At 33.3% G+C, this 21485-nt stretch overlaps 2 protein-coding genes across 2 annotated transcripts; both read right to left on the bottom strand.

Moving 5' to 3' along the window:
* Positions 1-96: 96 nt before the first annotated feature.
* Positions 97-4574, bottom strand: LOC18589723 (beta-glucosidase 12-like). Its single transcript, XM_007014820.3, has 13 exons — positions 4416-4574; positions 4168-4237; positions 3590-3648; positions 2695-2770; positions 2265-2342; positions 2075-2162; positions 1709-1964; positions 1503-1618; positions 1129-1346; positions 984-1015; positions 768-870; positions 485-593; positions 97-392 (listed from the first exon to the last, which is right to left on the bottom strand). Exons 1-13 carry the CDS (start codon positions 4572-4574, stop codon positions 203-205), a joined length of 1554 nt encoding a protein of 517 aa, XP_007014882.3. The 3' UTR covers positions 97-202.
* A 1413-nt stretch (positions 4575-5987) lies between these two features.
* Positions 5988-21257, bottom strand: ARP4 (actin-related protein 4). The gene is made up of 20 exons (XM_007014818.3): positions 21034-21257; positions 20817-20908; positions 20539-20694; positions 20280-20434; positions 20135-20195; positions 20009-20058; positions 19428-19482; positions 18197-18274; positions 18027-18080; positions 12985-13038; positions 12843-12903; positions 12411-12462; positions 12078-12144; positions 10769-10831; positions 10603-10665; positions 9110-9172; positions 7834-7898; positions 6772-6840; positions 6496-6573; positions 5988-6417 (listed from the first exon to the last, which is right to left on the bottom strand). Exons 1-19 carry the CDS (start codon positions 21044-21046, stop codon positions 6528-6530), a joined length of 1317 nt encoding a protein of 438 aa, XP_007014880.3. The 5' UTR covers positions 21047-21257; the 3' UTR covers positions 5988-6417; positions 6496-6527.
* Positions 21258-21485: the final 228 nt, after the last annotated feature.

The raw sequence follows: 21485 nt of genomic DNA, 5'->3' as shown, positions 1-21485 counted from the left end.
TAACATGAAAAACGAATAACGAAAACGTAAATAGCATGCAACAATATTAAATATTATATCTAAATTTAATTTTGAAATTTTTGCATTTGGATTAAAATTATTTTATTTATTTATATATTAAAAATAATTATAAATAAATTCAAAAGTATAAAAAATAATAGTAGAGAACAATCTATTATCCAGCCCAGCCGGCTCAACGAATTCAAACCGCATTGTGTGTGGTTGTGGTCTTTAGAAAATTCTTGAACCAACGGGCTGAGAGTTTAGGATATCTTTTCAAGCCATGCTCATAATCAACATAGTTAATCCCAAAGCGCATAGTGTAACCATTAGCCCATTCAAAGTTGTCCAACAACGACCATGCAAAATATCCTTTGACATCCACACCAACCCTATCATCATAAGCAACCAGGGAAATCATATCACACACACACATTTATTTGTTCATGAAAGAAAAAAAAAAGGATAGGAAGAAGCATTTTACCCAATGGCATTTCGGAGGAAAGAAAGATGTTGATCATAGTACTCTATTCTCATATTGTCGACGAGGGCTTCCTCTAGTGACAATGTGGCATTACTCGCCTCATCCACCCCTACCATATGTAGCACAAATGGTGTTCAATGTCCAACCAACATCTCATTCCATCAATTACTATCACTTAAAATAGCTTAGAACTACTTGAGTTTAGTTCAAACTTTGTCATATTGATAACGTTAGAACTTGCATGGTTGATTTTATATTATGTAGAAAAAAAAATTACACTTACCATTCTCAGTGATATAAATGATTGGATTATTGTACTTGCTCTTTGTGTAGAGTAAAAGCTCATAAAATCCTTTTGGATATACATATAGCCAATCCGAAGCAGTCTGCAATATTTCAATGGAATATATATAGAAGAAAAAAACCGGCGTCATTTTAGTTTATAATTTGGATTTAAAGTACGTCGAAAACCTAAAAATTGATCAAGGAATATGCATACTGTTGGACCAATTGGGACTCCGTCGCGCTCAGCTGCCACAATGAAAAATGCAAAGCTCTCATCAGAGTGGATATATCTATATATATATATATATAGTAACTAAGAAAATTAAAAATGTGTGCTACATGTGTCAAATTATATATACTTGAAAGTTTAGCAGAAGCATCAGTCAAGTAGCTTGGCTTTCCAGGACCATGCTTAGGTGCATCAGCTGCATAATTGGCAGTGTAATAGTTCAATCCAAGAAAATCAAATGACCCTTTAAGCATCTTTGATTCTTCTTTTGAGAATCGGGGTAACCGATCTCCAACAAGGGATTGCATGCTTTTTGGATACTCCCCGCTAGTTATTGGATCCATGAACCTACGAGGACATAATAAAATATACCAAATTTAATTAGTACGTGCAAATTATCTTATGAAACAAAAAATGAAAAGTAACAAAGACTTATATTATATATCCAATAGCATAAACAAAATTATGAGTAAGTAGGGAAAAGAAATTATAGGTAAAATTCACCATCCAAACATAAAATCAAGTGCTCGTTGGGCTGCATCTTTGTCGTTCCTCTCTTTAGAGAATGGTACAAACCAGTGAGCTATTAGTGTGATTCCTATGACACCCTTTTGAGTTGCCTGCGAAAAATTTCAACCCTCCTTTATTAATATTGTCAAAAACAAAGTATAATTACCCCCTCAAACACTAATATAAGGGCCTTGTTTAACCTGATATTTCTGCCTGTACAATTTTACAGCAGTTGCATGAGCAAGAAGTTGGTGGTGTGACACGAGGTATGGTTCAATCCCCGAGTCTCCGCCCGTGCAATTGAGTTGTTGCCAATCAGAACAACGACCTGGTGCAAGCGAACCGACTGCATAGCCCCAATTGCTATAGCTCCAAGGCTCATTCAATGTAATCCAATTTTTCACTCTGTCACCAAATTCGTCAAAGCAAACCTCTACATAATCTCGAAAATGGTCCCTGAAATTAACACAATTGGCACTTAATTTAGTATGTTAAGATTGTCCACATGAAAATAAAATCTAAAAGCTAATAAATGATTGCTAATTTTAACTACTATATATGCTTACACGATGTGGGAACTCAAGAAACCACCATATTCATCTTCCAAGGCTTGGGGAAGATCCCAGTGGAAAAGAGTCACATAAGGCTGTAGTCCTACAGGTGAGAAGCATGAACTAGGTTATAGCAATAGCCTAAGGAAGCTATGTTCACAGTAGAAAGAAGATGAGAAAATTTTGAGTATGAGTGAATCGTGACCATTTGCTAAGAGCTCATCTATGAGATTGTTGTAGTATCTAATTCCTTCCAAGTTGACTCCCCCACTCAGCTTTCCATCTAAAACAAGGTCAAACAAACCAAAAATCGAAATTTAGTTGGTATTATTAATCAGTTAACATAGTATTAATTATGACCAATATATATATATATATATATATATATATATTTGAGCCACAGGCAACAAGCTCTGATCATATTAATTAATTAGAAGCAAGCTAGCTTTTGTAGTATCATATTAAGTGGAAATGTAAAAGTTTCAAATTTTCTCCCCCTTATGTGTACTGTATAGATGTAGTTAATGGAATCCATCAATAGCTTTCAAGAAAAATATTTATTATAACCTCCACAAATTTTCAATTTATACTCTGTGCCTTGGTGCATTAATTGAAGCCATGTACAATTAGCTTACTTGGCAAAATTCTGGACCATGAGATCGAGAATCTGTACGCATCTAAGCCCATTTCTTTCATAATCCCAACATCTTCCTGTAAAGCAATATAATACAAAAGGAAAAATTAAATACGTATTAGGAAAGTGAACATTGTTTCAATTTGTTTTGCATATATAGAATTTCAAACATTGTTTCATTTGACAATAAATTAGTGATTCTCATTTTGGTAGCAAAGTAAAACACAAAGAATAACCCATGAAAGTTATCATGTAAGAATAAACAGTAAATTAAACAACTCCAGAAAATTCAAGCATACTAATCGGTTAGACCCCAAATCTGATGGATTAAACCTCAAGTTTGCCTTAAATGAGGTAAATCTAAAGCAAAAACATGCCCAAATATGACAAACCATTTAAATGTTTGTACCATATTGAATATAAGCTAAGTGGACTAAACTACTATTGTAATTATTGTAATTACAAATGTTCATGATTAATCAAGATCGGCTCTCACTCAGTTCGGGGTTATACGGCTTCCTTTTGTAAAGTCAAGTTCCAGATCAGTATGATTTATCTCGCCCATCCATCTAAGTATCATTTTATTTTTAAAGCAGTAATAATAATAATAATAAGTTATATTAATATTTTAAAAATATATTTCTAAATTAAATTTTAATAATTATTAATAAAATAAGCCGAACAAGGTACGCACGTTTGGGATTAAAAGACTATTCTCAAAGCTAGCATGTGGCAAGTCCAAGTTACCCGATAGAAACTTCGCTCTTTTTAGCTGAATTTTATTCTTTTATTATTTTTATTATTATTTTCTCTCTTTAGAGATAGTATCTTAAGTTTAAATTATTTTTCCTAATATATGATCTTACCACTTGTGGCTACTTGTCTATATGTCTTACCTTGTAACGGTTATAGGAATCAACTGCTACATCTCCATTTCTTCCATCAGCTATTTTATCTGCAAAGAGCTAATTAATTATGTTCAAACATTTTAACAAGATTGAATACAGTATTACTTTCCAGTATTAATTTTAAAAAAGACATGGAACACATTATTACTTAAGCTTCATCAAATGCAAAGTCATACACTTACATTCTTTTTTTTTTGTTATATGTAATTCTATTTTTTATTCCATTTCAAATATATAATATATATTATCCTCTTTTAATATAACAATAATACTTAAATTTTCCAATAAATACATAGCTTGAAACAACTTTCATTTCTTCTTTCAAAATTTGTATTTTCTAATACTTTCATAAAATTATAAAGAACAATATTTTATATACCTTGTTTGTAGACAAATATAAATGAAAAATGGTTTGTTCATTTACTTTTCAAAATCACATATTTCTTTTAAAACAACAACGATATATACTTCTACGCTTTATTCGCTTCATTTTATACTCCAAAGAAACATTCCATTTTTTGTAGCCCAAATACACAAATCAAAAATTAATGGTTGAAAGAGAGTACCTGGATATTTGTGAGTATAAGTGTCCCATATACTGGGTCCTCTACCTCCTTCACTTGCTGCTCCTTCGTACTGAAATATATATACGTACGGACGTATAAATAATTAATTCATGACAGCTCAAAATATGTAGAGAAAATTATCAAATAGTCTCGTACCCTACATTATATATATACACTTATTGTCGAGTTTAAATAATATACCAATCAAAAATTTATTAACAAAAAAAGAAAAGAAAACAAGGGTTCACCTGGTAAGCTGAGGATGCAGTTCCGAAAATAAAGCCGTCAGGAAAACTAGTGCGATTAAGGGAAGCGATGAGGTTAAGAGGTGTTACAGCATTGATGTGAGTGATTGATCCAAGAACAAGTAGGAGGATGTAGAGGCATTGATATCCCTCACTTTCCATTCTAAAACTACTTAAGAAATGATGGGTTTATTTATTTGAGCTCCTACCTAGCTAGGAAGAGACAATAACATTAGGCTATTGGAATGAAGAAGAAGGATTTTTAATTTGGTATAAAAAAAAACAGGCTTAATTAGCTCCCACGAAAAGGTCAGATTTGATTTGAGAAAGGTGGAATTCCCACGCCTTGCTTTAATTGCTCTTCAACTTGGGAAACAAAAATTGTGCCACTAGTCATAAGTAGAAAGCTTTTTATTTCATGTTTACGTGTTACCATCGAATTGCTTGGATTATTTGGATAATAGCTTTTGAAAAAAAAACCAAATCTATCTACTTCTCCTCCTTCGGGCTTAGCACATTGTTTCCATGACGAAGAAAGAGTCTTTGATGTTTTTAAGATATCTCATGATCTTAGTTTCTCTTATGTATGATTTCGTTTAATTTGTTGTTAATTTATTAAATTATTTAGTTTTTGATAACAAATAAAACAATTATGTTATATGTATAGAGAATTGATTTATTTTAATTGAAAATGTAAGTTCATTAAAAAGAATGGTAGTTAGATTCGGAAGTGTTTACGTGCTACTGCCACTAGCTTCATTCCCAAATGAATTGGGTCTTCAAAATTACAACAGAAGAAGAAAAATCAAAGGATCTTATCCTGTGCTCATCAACACCATATATGAGGCTTACCAGCCAGCTTTGCCCAATTTCGCGTGACTTTTCTACTCATTCCCATTCCTCTTTTTCCTTTTTCAAGAATTCAAACTATATCCAATTCTGTGTTGACGTGTTTTGCCGTCAACAATATTTTAATTTTCATCATCCTAAAAACAAATACACATTCAAATTTTCTACCAACTATTTATTTCTTCTATCTTTAATTTTGCTAATATTGTAATCCCTTTGAATAGCCAGTGTATAACATTTCTTTATGCTTGTAAAATAGTTAAGATATTTTGACTTTAGTCTTAAAATAGGGGAAAAAATTGTTTAATATATCAACAAGGCCCAAAAGGAAGCTCACAGCTAGTATTATATATTCCATAAGCAAAACAATGAATCTAAAACTCTTGATAGACTTGGCTTTGCAAAAAGCATGGGAAAACAAAGATCACCTCCATTTAACTTAAAAACGATGTTGTTGTGCAGCCCAGCCCAGCCCAGCCCAGCCCAGGCAAGCCACATCTAAAGTGAGCCCAGTATTATTAGAACAACATACAAATAATAGCCATATCATTTTCTAAAGAAACTAGTACAAATAACTTCTTTTCCTGTTTCCCTCCCCACAATGAAAAAGGGGGAAGGTGATTGAATCACTATGACTATTTACCTGCTCAACACAAACTAATTAATGCAAGTTCATAAATCACTTGTATTCAATCACTTTCGGTTCTTAATGAAAGGCCCACAATGTTAACCAACCATCCATCATTATGTGCAAAATAAACCATGCTTAACATACACAAACCCAAATACACAAGGACGGAAGCAGACACCGGTATCAACATAAATTAGATACTAACAAAAACTGAATACGAAAAAACCCTCTCTCCTGATGCCCATCAACGCTAGTAGGTATTACACTCTTTTAACTGATTTCCACTTTTTTAGTTCATGCAAAATATGTTAGCTCATCACATAATAATAAAGATGGTCATTAAGGCTACAGGATTAAATAATTTAACAGAAAACAGGGACATCAGCTGCAGTAGGATGATAATGGCACAGTGTAAGCTAATGAGTTCTTTTGTACGTAAACTACTTTACAGACCTACAAGCAACATCCATCTGACTACTGTTAAGCACAAACGGGCCAACTTAGGAGCCAAAACGGGTCTCATACCTAAAAAAGATGAAAAAGAGCTTATTAGCAAATCGGAGACACAAAAGTTTTTATTTGTTCCTAAAGCGTTGACTTTACCATGACAAGAAATGCAGCCAATTAGAGTCATCTTAAGGGCATTTTCTTTGTATATATGAAGCTCCATGCTCTTCATACCTGTCAGATGCACCCACTTAAGATTAAAATGAAATAATTTAAGATAAAACTATTATCAACTATGTATTTACCGGTACATGTTTTGATACAGGTTGCAATGACAAGAACACAAGAAAAACTAGACAAATATGCATCTGCAACAAGGAAAAAAAGGGGCAATTGTCCAAAAGAGATCTGAATGTGAAACATGATGCTTACTCAGACTTGGAGAACCACATTTGCTGGAATGAACCAAGAGATGCCAATATGCTGCCTCCTATCCAAACACTGTTTTATACATGTTAGCAGCATTTAATGAGAGCAAGACAAACAAAATTCTTTTAAGAAAATTTACACAAGCACACAAGGTTATGCATAAGACAATGTAGCAAACTAGACAAGGTATAACCTTCTTATAATCTGGCAATGAGTGGACAAAATGCTGTTTGCTTTGGCAATGTTAATCAATAGATGGTAAATCACTATTGTTTAAATCATTCATCTTATAGCTGCAACAACTCTAAATATTTTTTTCATTGTTTTTTCTTTTTCCTCTTCTCACTTCCATTTTCAATAAAATCCTCACAGATGGGGCCAGCAACTTCTTGACAATAGCTGCTTTTCCCTGTATTTTCAACTCACCCAGTTAATATAGCCAAATGCACCACACCCTAGCAATGATAATGGTGGATGCACCCACTTCAAAACTTATAGCAGATTTTATTTTTGGTTTCCCAAGTTTATCTTCTTGACCATCTCCACTCAACATAAATCAAGAAATGGAACCTTATTCGTCTTCCCACTCGCTAAATCTTTCCAATTGCTGGTTGGTTTCTTAGTTAAAATCATGCTGATGGCCAAATCAAATGTCAGAAAGTAGTTACTGGCTCTAGCATTACCAAGAGTACATATGATCGATCTTAAGGTACAAGTCTTGAGTTTCTAACAAGGGCAACAGCCAACCTGCATCATACATTTCAGGCTTTCTGCAATCACTTAACAGAAACCCACTGATCAGATTCAACCGTGGGAAAAAAATACACAACCATCCTTTTTTGACATATTTACCAGACCAGTATAAAAGAATTTAGAGAATTTGATAGAAGTGAGTTCATACATGGAATAAAGCAATAAACCCATGCTCAGAAAAACATTTCTCAGGACTTGAATAGATTAGAAACTCGGCCAAGCAAAAGACAAAGTAAAACATGTAGAAGCAAAAAAAGAAATGAAATTAAAAAAAAAACACCAAAAAAACAGATAAAAGAAAACCCAACCAACCTGAATCTTCTTTCTGTTGCATTTCCACTTGCTAATACTTTAACTCTAGCAGCTTGAGGAGACTCCTATTGAGAGACAACAATAGAGTTATTCTTTTACTAAAAATTAAGTTTGTTCTACTAAATTCAATCTAACCTCAAATAATCTCCCTCATACATTCAACATGAGAATTATTTTTCCATGAAAATTATTGGTACAACTCATTTCAAATCAGGCCTCTAAGTATCAAGAGTGAGTGAATTTGTGTGATAGCATGTGCATGCATGTTTGTGACAGAGCGAAAGAGAGATCTACCTCATGATCTATGACACAAGGACCAGTTGCAGCCCCCTTCATACCAGTGTCATATCCACATCGGATATGGATACAAGTTCAACATACCGGGACACATATCCAACGTGGATGGATACAGTGACAAAATATAAATAAATTATATCCTTTATTCGGAAACAAATATGGCATGCAGAGGAATAAAAGCAACGAAGGGGAAAGAAGAAAGGCTGGCAGGGGTGTCACAACGGTCATCATCATTTTCCTCCCATAATTTTGATCTTAGCATAAATCGGAGAAGATAGAGGAAACACTGGACAGTGGTGACAAGATTTGAAAGGGAGAAGGCAAGTCAGCTGTGTCTGCAAGAGAAGACAGAAGCTTGCAACAACTAAAATAACTTTGGGCATCTAACTTAGGCAGGGTGTATTTTTAAGCTCATTGAGCCGAGCTCATATATTAGCATCTGCATTTAGTTTCTACAGAGCCCAAAACTAAAAGCTATTCAAACTAGAAAACCTATTTGCAAGATAATAAATTACTTAATAACTAGCTTAATTTTACTAATTTGGAAAGAACTTTTTCTTAATGGAAGACTTAAGTGTATCTTTAGTTAAGATTAATCAAAAATTGCACACACAAATGTGTGCCTGTGTCTGTATGTGTATTTTTATTGCCATATCCTATTTTTTAAAAGTTGCTGCATCACCATATCCATATCATTGTACCTCTGTCATGTGTCGTTGCTTCCTAACTCATGATACAATGAACTTTTCCATTTTTTTCCCTTACAGCAACAAAAATGGCATTAAAGGATGGCATTAAAGGTGAACAAAACCATAAACTATGATAATATGAAACCAAGTTTTAGTGGACTACATCAAACCATCAAAAACTAGTAGTGCAAAAGAAATTATAATTGCAACATAATAAATCAAGCTTTAAGGTCTAAACAAGTGTACAAGACTTGACATTGTGCATAAATGAAAAACAAGGAAAAGATTACCTCCAGCAAGTCTTTCTCAAGACGTTCTTTCAACTGTTGCATTGATGCTGTGCCACCAGCAAGCTGCATTATAAGGGAGAATAGAAGTAACGATATCAGCTACAAGAAAGAACTAAGGAATTAAAATATAATTCAGGTTTATGAATTAGCTTATTAATAAGCAGGTAAATTCCATCCACTCACCATACATGAATAAGTTACTCATTTTTAATATAATAATTAGAGTTGAAAAACCTGACTCAAAACCTAAAGATGGTCTTAACCTGAACCCAACCCAACCTGATTTGACCAAGAAAAATCAACAATCAGAACACGTTTGACCTGAACCCGCAACAATCCAAACTCGAAAATGACTTAAACCTGAAATGACTCCAACCTAAAATGACCTAAACCTGAAACAACTTGAACTTAGACTTGGCAATTGTGAACCCGACACGTTAACACGACACGAGAAGACACAGGCTAAACAGGATTTGGGTTTAGTGTTAACGTGTTTCGTGTCTAATCGTGTCAGACACATTAAGACACGAAATTTCCGTGTCTTAACGTGTCTGACACGACAAACACGTTTAAACACATTTACTTAATCGTGTTATAGTGTTTAAACGTGTATATGTGACACATTTATTAACCTATTAAAAATTAATAGTTAAAAACTATTTTAATCTTATATAAATAATTTTAAATAATTATTTTAATAAATTTTTTTAATTTTATAAAGGGTATAATGTAATTATACATGCTCAATTCTAATTTTTAACTTTTAGTGATTATTTGATATTATTATTATTTTTGTTTTATTATAATTATTTTTATAATTATAGATTTTAAATTCAAATAATAAAATTATATTTAATTGTAAATATTTTTATTTAATTGTATTAAACGTGTTAATCGTGTTAAACATGTTATTAATCGTATCGTATCGTACATTAACACGTTACATAAACGTGTTAATCGTATCGTGTCGTATTACACGTGTATTAAACGTGTACGTGTACGTGTTTCAAATTTAAAACATGAATGTTAAACGTGTCATGTTCGTGTTTAGCCTTAACGTATTTCATATCTAATCGTGTCTGACACGTTTACGACACGTTAACACGAATTGTCAGGTCTACTTGAACTCGAATTGACTTGAACCCTGAATGACCTAAACTTTAACGACCTGAAAGTCTAACCCAAAACAACCTGAAATTAAATTGCTTTTACTCTAAAAGTCAACCACGTGAACCTAAAATGATTAGAACCTGAATGACCCGAATCCGTTGATGTCCGAACTTGAAATAACCTAAAACCAGAATGACCCGTACCCAAAAATGACCCAGACTTCTTTCAACCTAAAATAATCCGACCCGAAGTGACCCGGCCCAAACCCAGCCCGGTCTGCCCAATTGCTACCTCTAATATTAATACTCAAAAAAGGAAACAGTGGATCAGAAAAATGATCCCGGCACTCAAGTAAAGGCTTGCTTGGGTGTGATTGACTTTACCAGTATACTACCAAACAATTCTTTCCGAATGTCCACATCACATCTATTAATGCTTTCTATTACCTGCAAAAGATACAAAAATGCTTAATTAACTAATCCTTATAAAAATACAAGAAAGAGAGAGATTTAAAGGCCAATGCATAGAGGTCAACAAGAATCAACATACCATTTGTGGCAAACCACGAAACGATGGAGAAATCTCTGCAAAGTTGTTCATCCCGGGAATTGTCTAATAATAAACAGGAAATTAGATATGATATCAACATATACACAGAAATTCTGATTAGAAACGAAACAACATAGCCAGGTTATGTCTGCAAAAATATTAAATAAACTACAAAATAATCCAACAACTTGATTGCAATATTCATGTTATTATCAAGAATTACAGCTCCGCTGCAAAACCAGAAGTGAACAATTGACAAGGGCACAATGAAGTTCCAGATAATGACATCAATAAATCAATAAAATTTTGAAAGATATAATGGCCTGTTGATAGCACTTAGAACTAAGCTTCCAAATTTTATGCTCCTATAGCAACAATTTCCAGGATCACCATTCCACAACTCCGTCAACCTAATTATTCAGCAAGGATAACGAAGGCTACCCATCATTCCCAGAGGAATAAGGATTGTAGACCAGTCAAGTTACAGCCAATAACTCCAATGATTCCACCAATACAAGAATAAAGAATCTTGCCAAGCAAACACAACAGAAAGAAAGGAAAATTCAAAAGCACATACATTGATCAATCTATAATAACAGCTTAAAAAAATAGACAAGATCTTATAATTCCCATCAACAATATGCAAAATGCATAAACCTTTGGGAAAAAAAAAACTGCAAATATAACACATCCAAAAGAACATCAATTGACAAGAAACATGCTGATGAAGCATGATGGATAGAAGCTGCTTGATGGATTATACTCCTCAAGACATTTTTTATTTATTATATTTTATGAGTTTAATTGTATTAAAAAACTAGATCTAGGATTTCTTAGAGAACGTAGGCAATTTTAAATTTGTTAGTGTTATACTTATTTCCTAAGTATTAGGGCTTTGGTGTTATATTAGCATTTTGCATCTAAATTAGGGTTTCAGGTTTGGCTACCTATGCTACTTCAATTTCTAGTTGGCATTGAATTATGAATTATTGACATTTTGACATACTGAGTTTGAGAATTCTCTCCACCTTCATTCTATCTGGTATCCTCTCCCTGATTCTTCAATTTCTTCCCCAATTTCCTCTAGCTCTCCCTAATTTCTTAAATCTCTAATTTTTCCGCTGATCTCTGTTTTGAGCTTCTTACCCATTCATGTCTGACATCACATGCTCATGCCAAATGCCAAAAACAAAGTTTGGATAAAGATAAATATTAACTTTTTAAAAAAAAAAAAGACACTGACAAGTGCTCCAACAGTATGAAAGAAAACAAAAGAATCTAGGATCCTGCAAGTATGCAGGCCACCCACCTGAGCCAAAGGTGGATTGAACAGAACATCAGGGATCTTAAATCTATCAGCACCAATTTCAATTGTCCTGAATAAACATAATAGAAAATGCAGGTTTAGTTAAATATTAGTAATAATAAAATGGGAGCAATGACCCAAAGACAATTATCTTGTAGCTAAACAGGGCTAGACAAAGCACCTGTTTGGCTGGTGAATGCAGTGTTATAATGCAAAACAAAAAGAAGCAACTAGCAAATAGCAAAGCTGTTTATCACTCAACAAATTAAGGATGCATAGCAAGCAACATAATCATGACATAATGAAACCATGCTAATAAACTTGTAAAGAACTTACTGGCCATCAGGAAGCTCATATGGGGTCATTGGGATATTTGAATATGCACTTTCTGCAAAGAAAAGGCAATCATATTAATTGCTAAGAGCAGTCAGCATTTGCAAACTTCAAAATCAAATGTTTAGAATTATTCAGGAATTGAAAACTAGCAGGATTTTGAAATTCCATAAAGCTGTAGAAGAAACAACATCAACAACCTAACTCAAAAAAGATTTTAAAAAGCATTAATATCATTGGTAGGATCTTATTACAGCAAACAAGGATCTTTGAGATATTATTGGAGGCGGTTTCTATAATTATCAACTTAATATATATATATATATATATATATGTATGTATGCATCTATGTATGTGTATGTATGTATATAGGATGACAAAGTAAAGGTCACATGGTAAACAAACAAAACAAGAAACTGATGAAGTAACACAAACCATCATATGGAGTATCTGGAGCTCGACACACACATTCCTTGATATCACTTGCAATTACTCTCTGTTGGAAAACGATAAACACCAGGTATTAGGTGCACAAACTTGTCCACTTGCAAGGGGGTAACAATGATCAAATACAGACCTGGGAGTAAAGCTTGTAGGATTCTGTTGTATTTGGAAAATCAATATCTACAGTCTGAGATCCCCAAAACAAAAATAAAGAGAATTGTCAAAAAGCAATGTAGGTAATTACCTAGAAATTAATAGGAACAAGAAAAAGTGCAACAGCAGCTGGGGTAAATTTCAACCAGAGAACATTGCAGTTTCAAGAGAAGAAATCTTCCACTTTGGCAAATTAATTGAACTAAGAAGAGAAGACAAGCATAGTTCTCCACTGTAAGTGCAACTCTTGTGAAGTTAGATTTAAGTTATAACTACTGGAAATGTACCCATGCGTTGCACACAGATACAATAATACATGTAGTGTTTATCATATTTTTCATTCTACAACTTTTTGTAGGTATCACGACAAATCAAGCACTACAAATCAAGGGTAATTAATTAAGCAATGGATATCAAATAGATATCAAGACAAATCAATGATATCCAGTATTATAATTAGAACTGTAGCACCTCAAATCAAGGATATCGAGCATTATGCTTGAAAACATAACACTACAAATCAAGGATATAATTAAGCAGTATCAAGGATATCATCTATTATGCTTGGAACAGGAATACCCCAGATCAAAGATATCAAACATTAGGCTTGGAAGCGTAGCACTACAAATCAAGGATATCAAGTATAATTATTTGAACTATATTACTATAGGTTAAAGACATCAAGCATTATGCTTGGTACCATAACACCCTATATTAAGGATATCATCTATTATGCTTGGAATTGCAGCACCCCAGATCAAGGATACCAAGCATTGTGCTTGGAAACGTAGCACTACAGATCAAAGATATTATTAAGTAATGGATATCATCTATTATACATGGAACCATGAGACTTCAAATCAAGGATATTGGGCATTTTGCCTGAAATCATATCACTACAAATCAAAGATAATTAATTAAACAGTGGATATCAAGTAGATATCACGACATATCAAGGATATCAAGCATTATAATTAGAATTGTAGCACCTCAGATAAAGGATATCAAGCATTATGCTTGAAAACATAACATTACAAATCAAGGATATAATTAAGAAGTATCAAGGATATCTATCATGCTTGGAACCGTAGTACCCCAGATCAAGGCCATATCAAGCATTAGGTTTGAAGCAAGAAGAGAATGAACCCTAAGAGAAAAATCTACCAAGTGATCTTTTTTCAATGCCCATTAATGAGTGAAGATAAATATGTTAAAATGAATTGACTGTTAGACATTGATAATGAATTGAATGTTAGACTTTGATACGACTGCATTTCAACCAGTAAAGAAACCAAGCAAGCAAGACTTTGATAGTCCGATTTGTTAAACATTATAACCTTTGATGGAAGAGCCATGGCTTATGGAGCTTCCTTTCATTAATGTTAAAGATAAAAATATGAAATTTTGAAAGAATAAAAATCATAAGCTTTTAACAAAACGCAAGGAATTTAGTTTCAACATTGTCTAGATAAAGATAGATATTTAATTTGGAACCCAAAAAAAATTTAGTTTCAATAGTATTTATGGTACAAACAAAATACTTTTTGTTTCATCTTCCCATTTGAACTCTTATAGCTTCCCTTCTATTTACATCCAAGTCGCCTTTCAAATCTTTTCACATTCGAGTGGCCTTTCAAATCTCTACCAACTACCAAATCTTTTTTACTATGTGTGCAAGTATCCCTACTCACCATGTTCCTAACTATTTTTGCTAGGTCAATTCTTTGCAAATAGCTATCTTATTTTTTAAGTTGCAAATAGCTATCTGTCTCAAATATTATCTCCATCATTCTATCTCCCTCTTGGCTCTTGCTGTGAATCTTCCGCGTCAGCACTTCCTCCCCTATCAGGTTTCCCAACATCAGTATTCAATGGCATGTCATCATCTTCTTCATCTCCTTCTGATATGTAGTAAGGGCTATCCAGCAATTCTATATTGGCATTATTAAGTCAAAGCAATTTTATTTAGAAAATATCATGATATCCTCTCTAAACCTCAAAGCATATTCAATATGATTTGGAAAAATAAATAACTTCCACCCTAAATCCTAAACCCTAATTCAAGTAAAGTCTGTTCAATCATGTGAATTTCAAATTCAATATTTTGAAAATCTCTAGAATTGTCTAAAATGTGTTATAAATGTGAAATTTCTCGATTGAATATACTTATCTAGATTATTAGCAGCTTTAACGTTATAATTTATAGAGCTAAATTCAATCGAAATTTATTTTAGATCATTCTAACAAATGATCATTTCCTGAAATAAACAATATTATAGAAAGAAAATAAAAAATAAGGAAGAATGACAATTTCATTCCCCGAATTAAACATGTCATTCATATTTGGATTTTTGGATTTGAAATAAATTATATGATAAAACTTTGGTTGACACTATTAACTTTATTGATATAAACATAGTTGAAATTTAAAATTTTTAATAAAAGCTATTAAGGTAGTGAATTAAGATCAAGGAACCAAATCAATATTATAATCTTGTAATCTTTCTCTTTAATTCTCTCGTTATTTGATAATATGTGAATTATTCCAAATAAGTTTCTAGTTTTAGAACTCTCTTTTTTTTTGGCAATGTTACCTTTGAATTATGGTATTATTAATAATCATTACCAATGGTGATGGTATAATTTTGATTACTTTTAAGTAGAAAAAGTTAAGGAGATGAGGTGTATCGTCAATGAAAAGGGACACTCATTTAATTAAAGTTCATTATTTTATTACAATTTTACAATTAAAATTATTTTTATTACTTCCATTTTTTTTATCTCATGTAGCAATATAAAACTAATATAACTAATAAGGAAAAGCAATTTCTTTCCTTCTCTTTATATATCTAATATAAAATATAATTATTCTATTTTTAAAATTAACTCTATCCAACTGTACAAAAAACAAAAAGAATGAAAAGACAACGAGAGAAGCTTTCACCAAAATTACAATAATAAATAAAAAAGGGAGAGGCATGATTAGAAATACATGGAACACTTGAGTTCAATCTCTTTGAATCCCCATTGGGAAAGGGAGCTCGACATGGTTCTCATCCTTTTAGACCATTTCAATTGTAAGTCCATTTTCACCTATCATGAACTCACTCACCGAATCCCCACCCCCTTATGATGACGTGGCCAAACCAACAGGGCTTCCTTTTGTATAGAGTTATAGATATTATATATTTTTATGTAACGGATCTTTTTCATACCATAACAAAATGAAACAGAAGGGATGTTTTACCAGGGTTTCTTTTTTTTTTTTTTCTAACTACTACTCAGTACTAGTTAATATTAATACTTCTAAAAGGCATTATATTTTTGCTATTTTTGACTTCAGTAGGTTGGATATGTCTTAATCACACAAATCGCAGGGAAGAAATGCAATCTCCCAGTTGCCACAATCAAGCAGCATGAGGGATTCCACAACCACCAACCACCAACTCCTCCCACTCAATCATCTGTGGCACTAAAGCACCAGGCAGTATCTCACCAAAACAAGACCCATCTATTTGCAGCAATATTGAGTCTACAAATTCTTTCAGTCCAGAAGAACATATGCTCATTGGCACAAAACAAAGTGACAAAGAGATTGTATTATCTTAGGCCTTCACACCAGGCAGGCTTGTCAAATTTATAACAATATCTGGGAAAAGAATATGCAAATTTGAAACAACACTGACTAGAAAATTTTCTAGTTTCAGAAGAATAAGTTTGCAGAAGTGAGACAAGATTCTGAAGGGTGATGTTCATCTTGGTTGAGGAAGTACTATGCCTAGACTTGGTGGAAGCTTGACAAGGACGAAGTGGACAGTGGGATTAAAAACTACGTAGCAGAAACGGCCATTGGAGCAGTTTATGATTTGAGGTTTCTCCGTTCCAATTCTTTGGGTAAAACTTGAGAAATGGAAATCATTTTGAGCATTCCAATCCATAATTTTTTCCACGTGTTACACGGACTCAGCAATCTGGAGCAACATACCTGAGTCAACGCGACACAACATGGATTCGGGTGCAGAATACGTGTCTGATATAGCACTGCTTATTCAGACTTGGCTCTTTCACATAAGAAGCAAATTGACAAAAACCCAATCCACAAATTGACCAAAAAAAGGATAACCAAATGGCACAGTGAAAGAGAGCACGAGAGTAAGTATAAGAGGAAGCATTCTGGGAAAAGAGAGAAAGAAGATTAAGAAAAGGAGGAAAACAAAAGAAAAATAATAAGGAAATGAAATTGTTATAGAGAAGAGAAGGTAGATTAAGAGACAAGAAGAAAATTCTAGACAGACATATGACAGATGGGAGCACATAGTTGGTTTTTATGGCTTTTGCCTTATAATTAGTTTTTGGGTTTCTGTTAGATAGGTGAAAAGCACAATTCAAGCCCATATAGCATTGTTATTATGTCATCATAAGCCCATTTAGAAAATGAAAGTAAAGAAGAATATGAGCTTAAGTTGGTTTTAGGGTAAGATAGGCCCAATTTGTTTTTACTCTTCTCATATTAGGACCCTATAAACACAAGGTTATGATTGAGTCAAATTGATTTTTCAAATTTTCTAACTTATACAAGCAGTATTATTATATTTCCCACAAACTTTAGAAGGATCCCCGTATCTGTATCATTTTTTTAGACACTTCTTACCCAAATCCGTTAGTCCAAACATTTTAGCAAACGATGAGTCTGACACATGTACACATACCCATATCGGATACTCATACCAAGCCCATGTAACATTGCTATCTGGACTAGACTAGAAATACCATTTTTCCTTTCACCCATTACACAAAAACACAATTGAAAATTTGATTACTTAATAGTAATGGACACAAATCTCGATTCTAGCAAAGAAGGTTTTTTATAAGTTATTATTGAATTTTTATATTATGTTTCAACACATACTGATCCTACAGGTACAAGTTCAATTTGGGATTGATATGTATGCATGAAATTCGAGAAACAAAAGCAAAGAATGGCATGAACCTCAAATACATGCCAGTGACATTATAAAATACCTGGAACACCCCTGGTTGTATCTCCTTTCTCTTAAAAGAGTACCTAGGTTTTATCTACAAACACCAGTGACGAAACATTTTTAAATTGAATCAATGAGAAATCATACAGCAAATCTCACCAATTACTTTTCTTTCAAAGAAAGCAAAAACTCATATACAACATCACTTACCACAATACCTTTGCTTTCCAAGCTTTTCATCAAGCAATCAGTAAGAAATTCTCCTCCAATAGGAGAAGACGACACTGCCTATTTTTGCAAAAAAGATAACAGGGTAAAGGGGAGAAACAAAGAAAGGGATCATCAGTCTAGAAAAAGCTAACATTGTGGTAAGAACTAAGAAGCAATTCAAATGCATAAAGGTCACAGAGAAATATTATTCCATCAAACAGAAAACACATTTTCAGAATAATCAATTGCAACATTGAACAATTTTACTTTTCTAGCATATCAATACTTGGCATAAAAAACTGGAAGGCTGCAACAATCAACTTATAAAGCCACAGTGCATATTCTCGACTCAGTTATAAACATTTTAAAAAAAGGAATTTGCAACTCAACATAGCTACCAAAGCATTGTCAAATTGTGGGTTCAAAAGAAAAAAAGTTTTATTCTAGTTCCGATGAAGCACATCAAGTTAGAAAATTTCCCAAAAAATCTCCTACAGCCACAACAAAAGTACCAAACTTGATATCAAAATTTGATTCTCTTAGAGTGTGGATGAGAGATTTCATTCATAGGGAGAAGCTCAAAATTCTAAATAAAATTACCTTATTTGGCAAAATAAAGTTAGAATTGTCAAATTCTTCATATTTGGATGAGGGATTTTGAAGAGCCCAAATTCTCATTTCAAATGATACCTCACGTGGTGGAATTTGTAAAATTCCTTGGTTATTCACCAGCATATCAGCTTTTATTCTCTTTCCTTTTTTGATGTAACTTGTATTTTTTTGTCCACTCTAAACATAAAAAACTCATTTTTAAAAATAATTTTTTATTTTTGTTCATATCATTAGTAGCATCTACCCATTTTCACAAATCTATTGATATCCATATCACATGTTTTCTCCATCTTTTTCTTTTTCTATCGACTAATATCATTGTTCCTTTTTTATAAGAATTATTTTCTTTATCTCATCAACTTCCAATACTTAACATTTCATTCTAAAAGGTAATTATGCAAACAACACAATTGCATTTTAAATTGATGCATTTTGATATGAAGGACGCACTTTGAAATGATGGATGCATTTTAAAATGACTTCATTTAAAAATTTTATATCAATTTCTTTAATAAGCAATTCTGGGACAAAAGTTTAGCATATAGGTCAATAGAATATTATAACAAGTTATATTAATTGGCAAATCATTCATTTTCCTTGTTCCAGGAAAGAGAAATACCTTTTGAAGAACATAACCATCATGCACCGGGGCAACTGTAGTTGATCCTCCACCACTAAAAGAGTTGATAATTACACATAATAAAATGTTAGGACACAGAAAGGGGAAAAAAAGTAGTGAAGATTCTGCTCTACTCTATTTAAACGGAAGTAGACAAAGCCAACTTATCAACAAAACTCAACTTCTCAAAATTAAGTGTCCAAATTTTGAAAATAAGTAATCTTCCATGGTTCTCTTGCTTTCCTATTGTTTACTAGTTAAGCTGAATGATTGTTACTCTTCCATGAAACCTCCTGTGGTTCTATATTCAACATTTGACAGACTACTATTGGCAGCTGGGCACAAGTCCCAAAGAAAGCCGAAAGAGAAGGATGGCAAAGTTAGGAGTATGATTTGACGCAAATACTATTCAACCTGATCAACCAAGCATTAAGGTAAAATGCCCTGATCTCAATGCTCAAGCAAGTTCACTCTCTAATATATGTAAATTGTGCGAAAACATAATGAACCAAAATGCATTGCCAAATGGATACACATATGTATATATGTAAATATACACAAATTAAGGATATAAATCCTACCTATCAACAACTACAGAGGTAGCACGTCCTGATGCAAAAGATGTGAGAACCTGGCAATTAAAAGTATTACAATTAGAAACCAAATAACAAAGCAGAAGGAATTGGAAATTGGGAAAATAGTAATACCGCATTCTTGGCCAAAAACAAAGCAGGAACTTTGTACTTTTCAAACATAAGTTCTGCTGTCCTGTTAGATAGTATCAAAGTCAAACATCATATATCCAGATACAACAAATAGATTGATTAAGCTTGAGTATGAGGAAATTTTGACCTCTCCCTCTGTTGTTGAGTGTTGAAAGAAGGCTCAGCAAGTAGCATCGGATGTTCCTTAGGATCAATGAGCAAACACTCCTTGAAAGCATGATCCCATATGCTGTCAACAATATCCCAATCAACAACCACCCCATCCTTTAAAGGAGACAGCACCTGAATTAAGCAAGCAGCTGTTAACTAACTAATCACCAAAAAAATAATAAAAAAGAAAGAAATACTAATAAGGTAAAACCAGCAGCAGCAAGAATGGAGCTGACCTCCATATGGTCACGGCGAAAACCTAAAGCTTGAGATCCTACATACAATCTGCGTTTCCCTCTTGGTTTGTTTGAGTCAACATTATTGTTGTTAGTCTTAGAATCGTTGTTTTCATTGTCATCATCGGCATCCATTTGATCGATTGACCCCACAACCTTAACAAACAAACACCAAAAAAAATAAATGAACATGAAAAATGACCAATGAAGAATAATGTGGGTCGGTCGAAAATCGCAATGCAGAAAATTAAACAGAAAGAGGCTTGGACTCGACTTACAGAAGGAAAAACAGCCTTGGGAGCATCTTCGCCGGCATAACCAGCTTTGCAAGTGTGAGACCCTAAGTCTATGACTATAGCTGACACTTCATCTGTGGATATTATAACGTATTACTACTCAATTTCAAGATTTAATAAATTTGTAAGTAAACCAACACAGTAACACAGTAACAAACAAATACAAAGCAAAATGAAAACAAAATTTGTCCATACTCACCCCCTCCGTACATGGCTGCAACTCACAGTGACGGAGGCGAAACCGGCGGGAAGAGAGAGGCGCGTAGGAGAGAGAAGAGCCGCAGAGTCAGGAGCCGTCTTTAGGCACGGGGGAGACGGGAGACGGGAGAGAGAGAGAGAGAAAGGGAGCAACGGCGCAGGAACGGTCGTCGGCAGCGTTGGGAAGAAAGGCGCCGCGTAGAGCGAGGGGGCAGAAAGTATTCTTTATTTTTCTTTGATTTCGATTTGGGCTTTTAGGTTTTGACTTCGCAGTCTTTCAGAACAAGGCCCAAACCATTTTTCTTTGAACCCTTTTACGGCCTTTACTGTAGGTTCTGCTGCAAAATTAACACAAGTTAAAGTTGAATTTGCAAAACAGGTAGGATTGGGATACAATAGGTATTATGTGAGAATATAATAAAATAATTATTATATAATTTGATTTATGAAGTA

Source organism: Theobroma cacao, chromosome 9 (assembly GCF_053813885.1).
Source record: "Theobroma cacao isolate CCN51 chromosome 9, ASM5381388v1, whole genome shotgun sequence".
NCBI lineage: Eukaryota > Viridiplantae > Streptophyta > Magnoliopsida > Malvales > Malvaceae > Theobroma > Theobroma cacao.
This window is presented reverse-complemented; position numbering and strand designations above follow the sequence as displayed.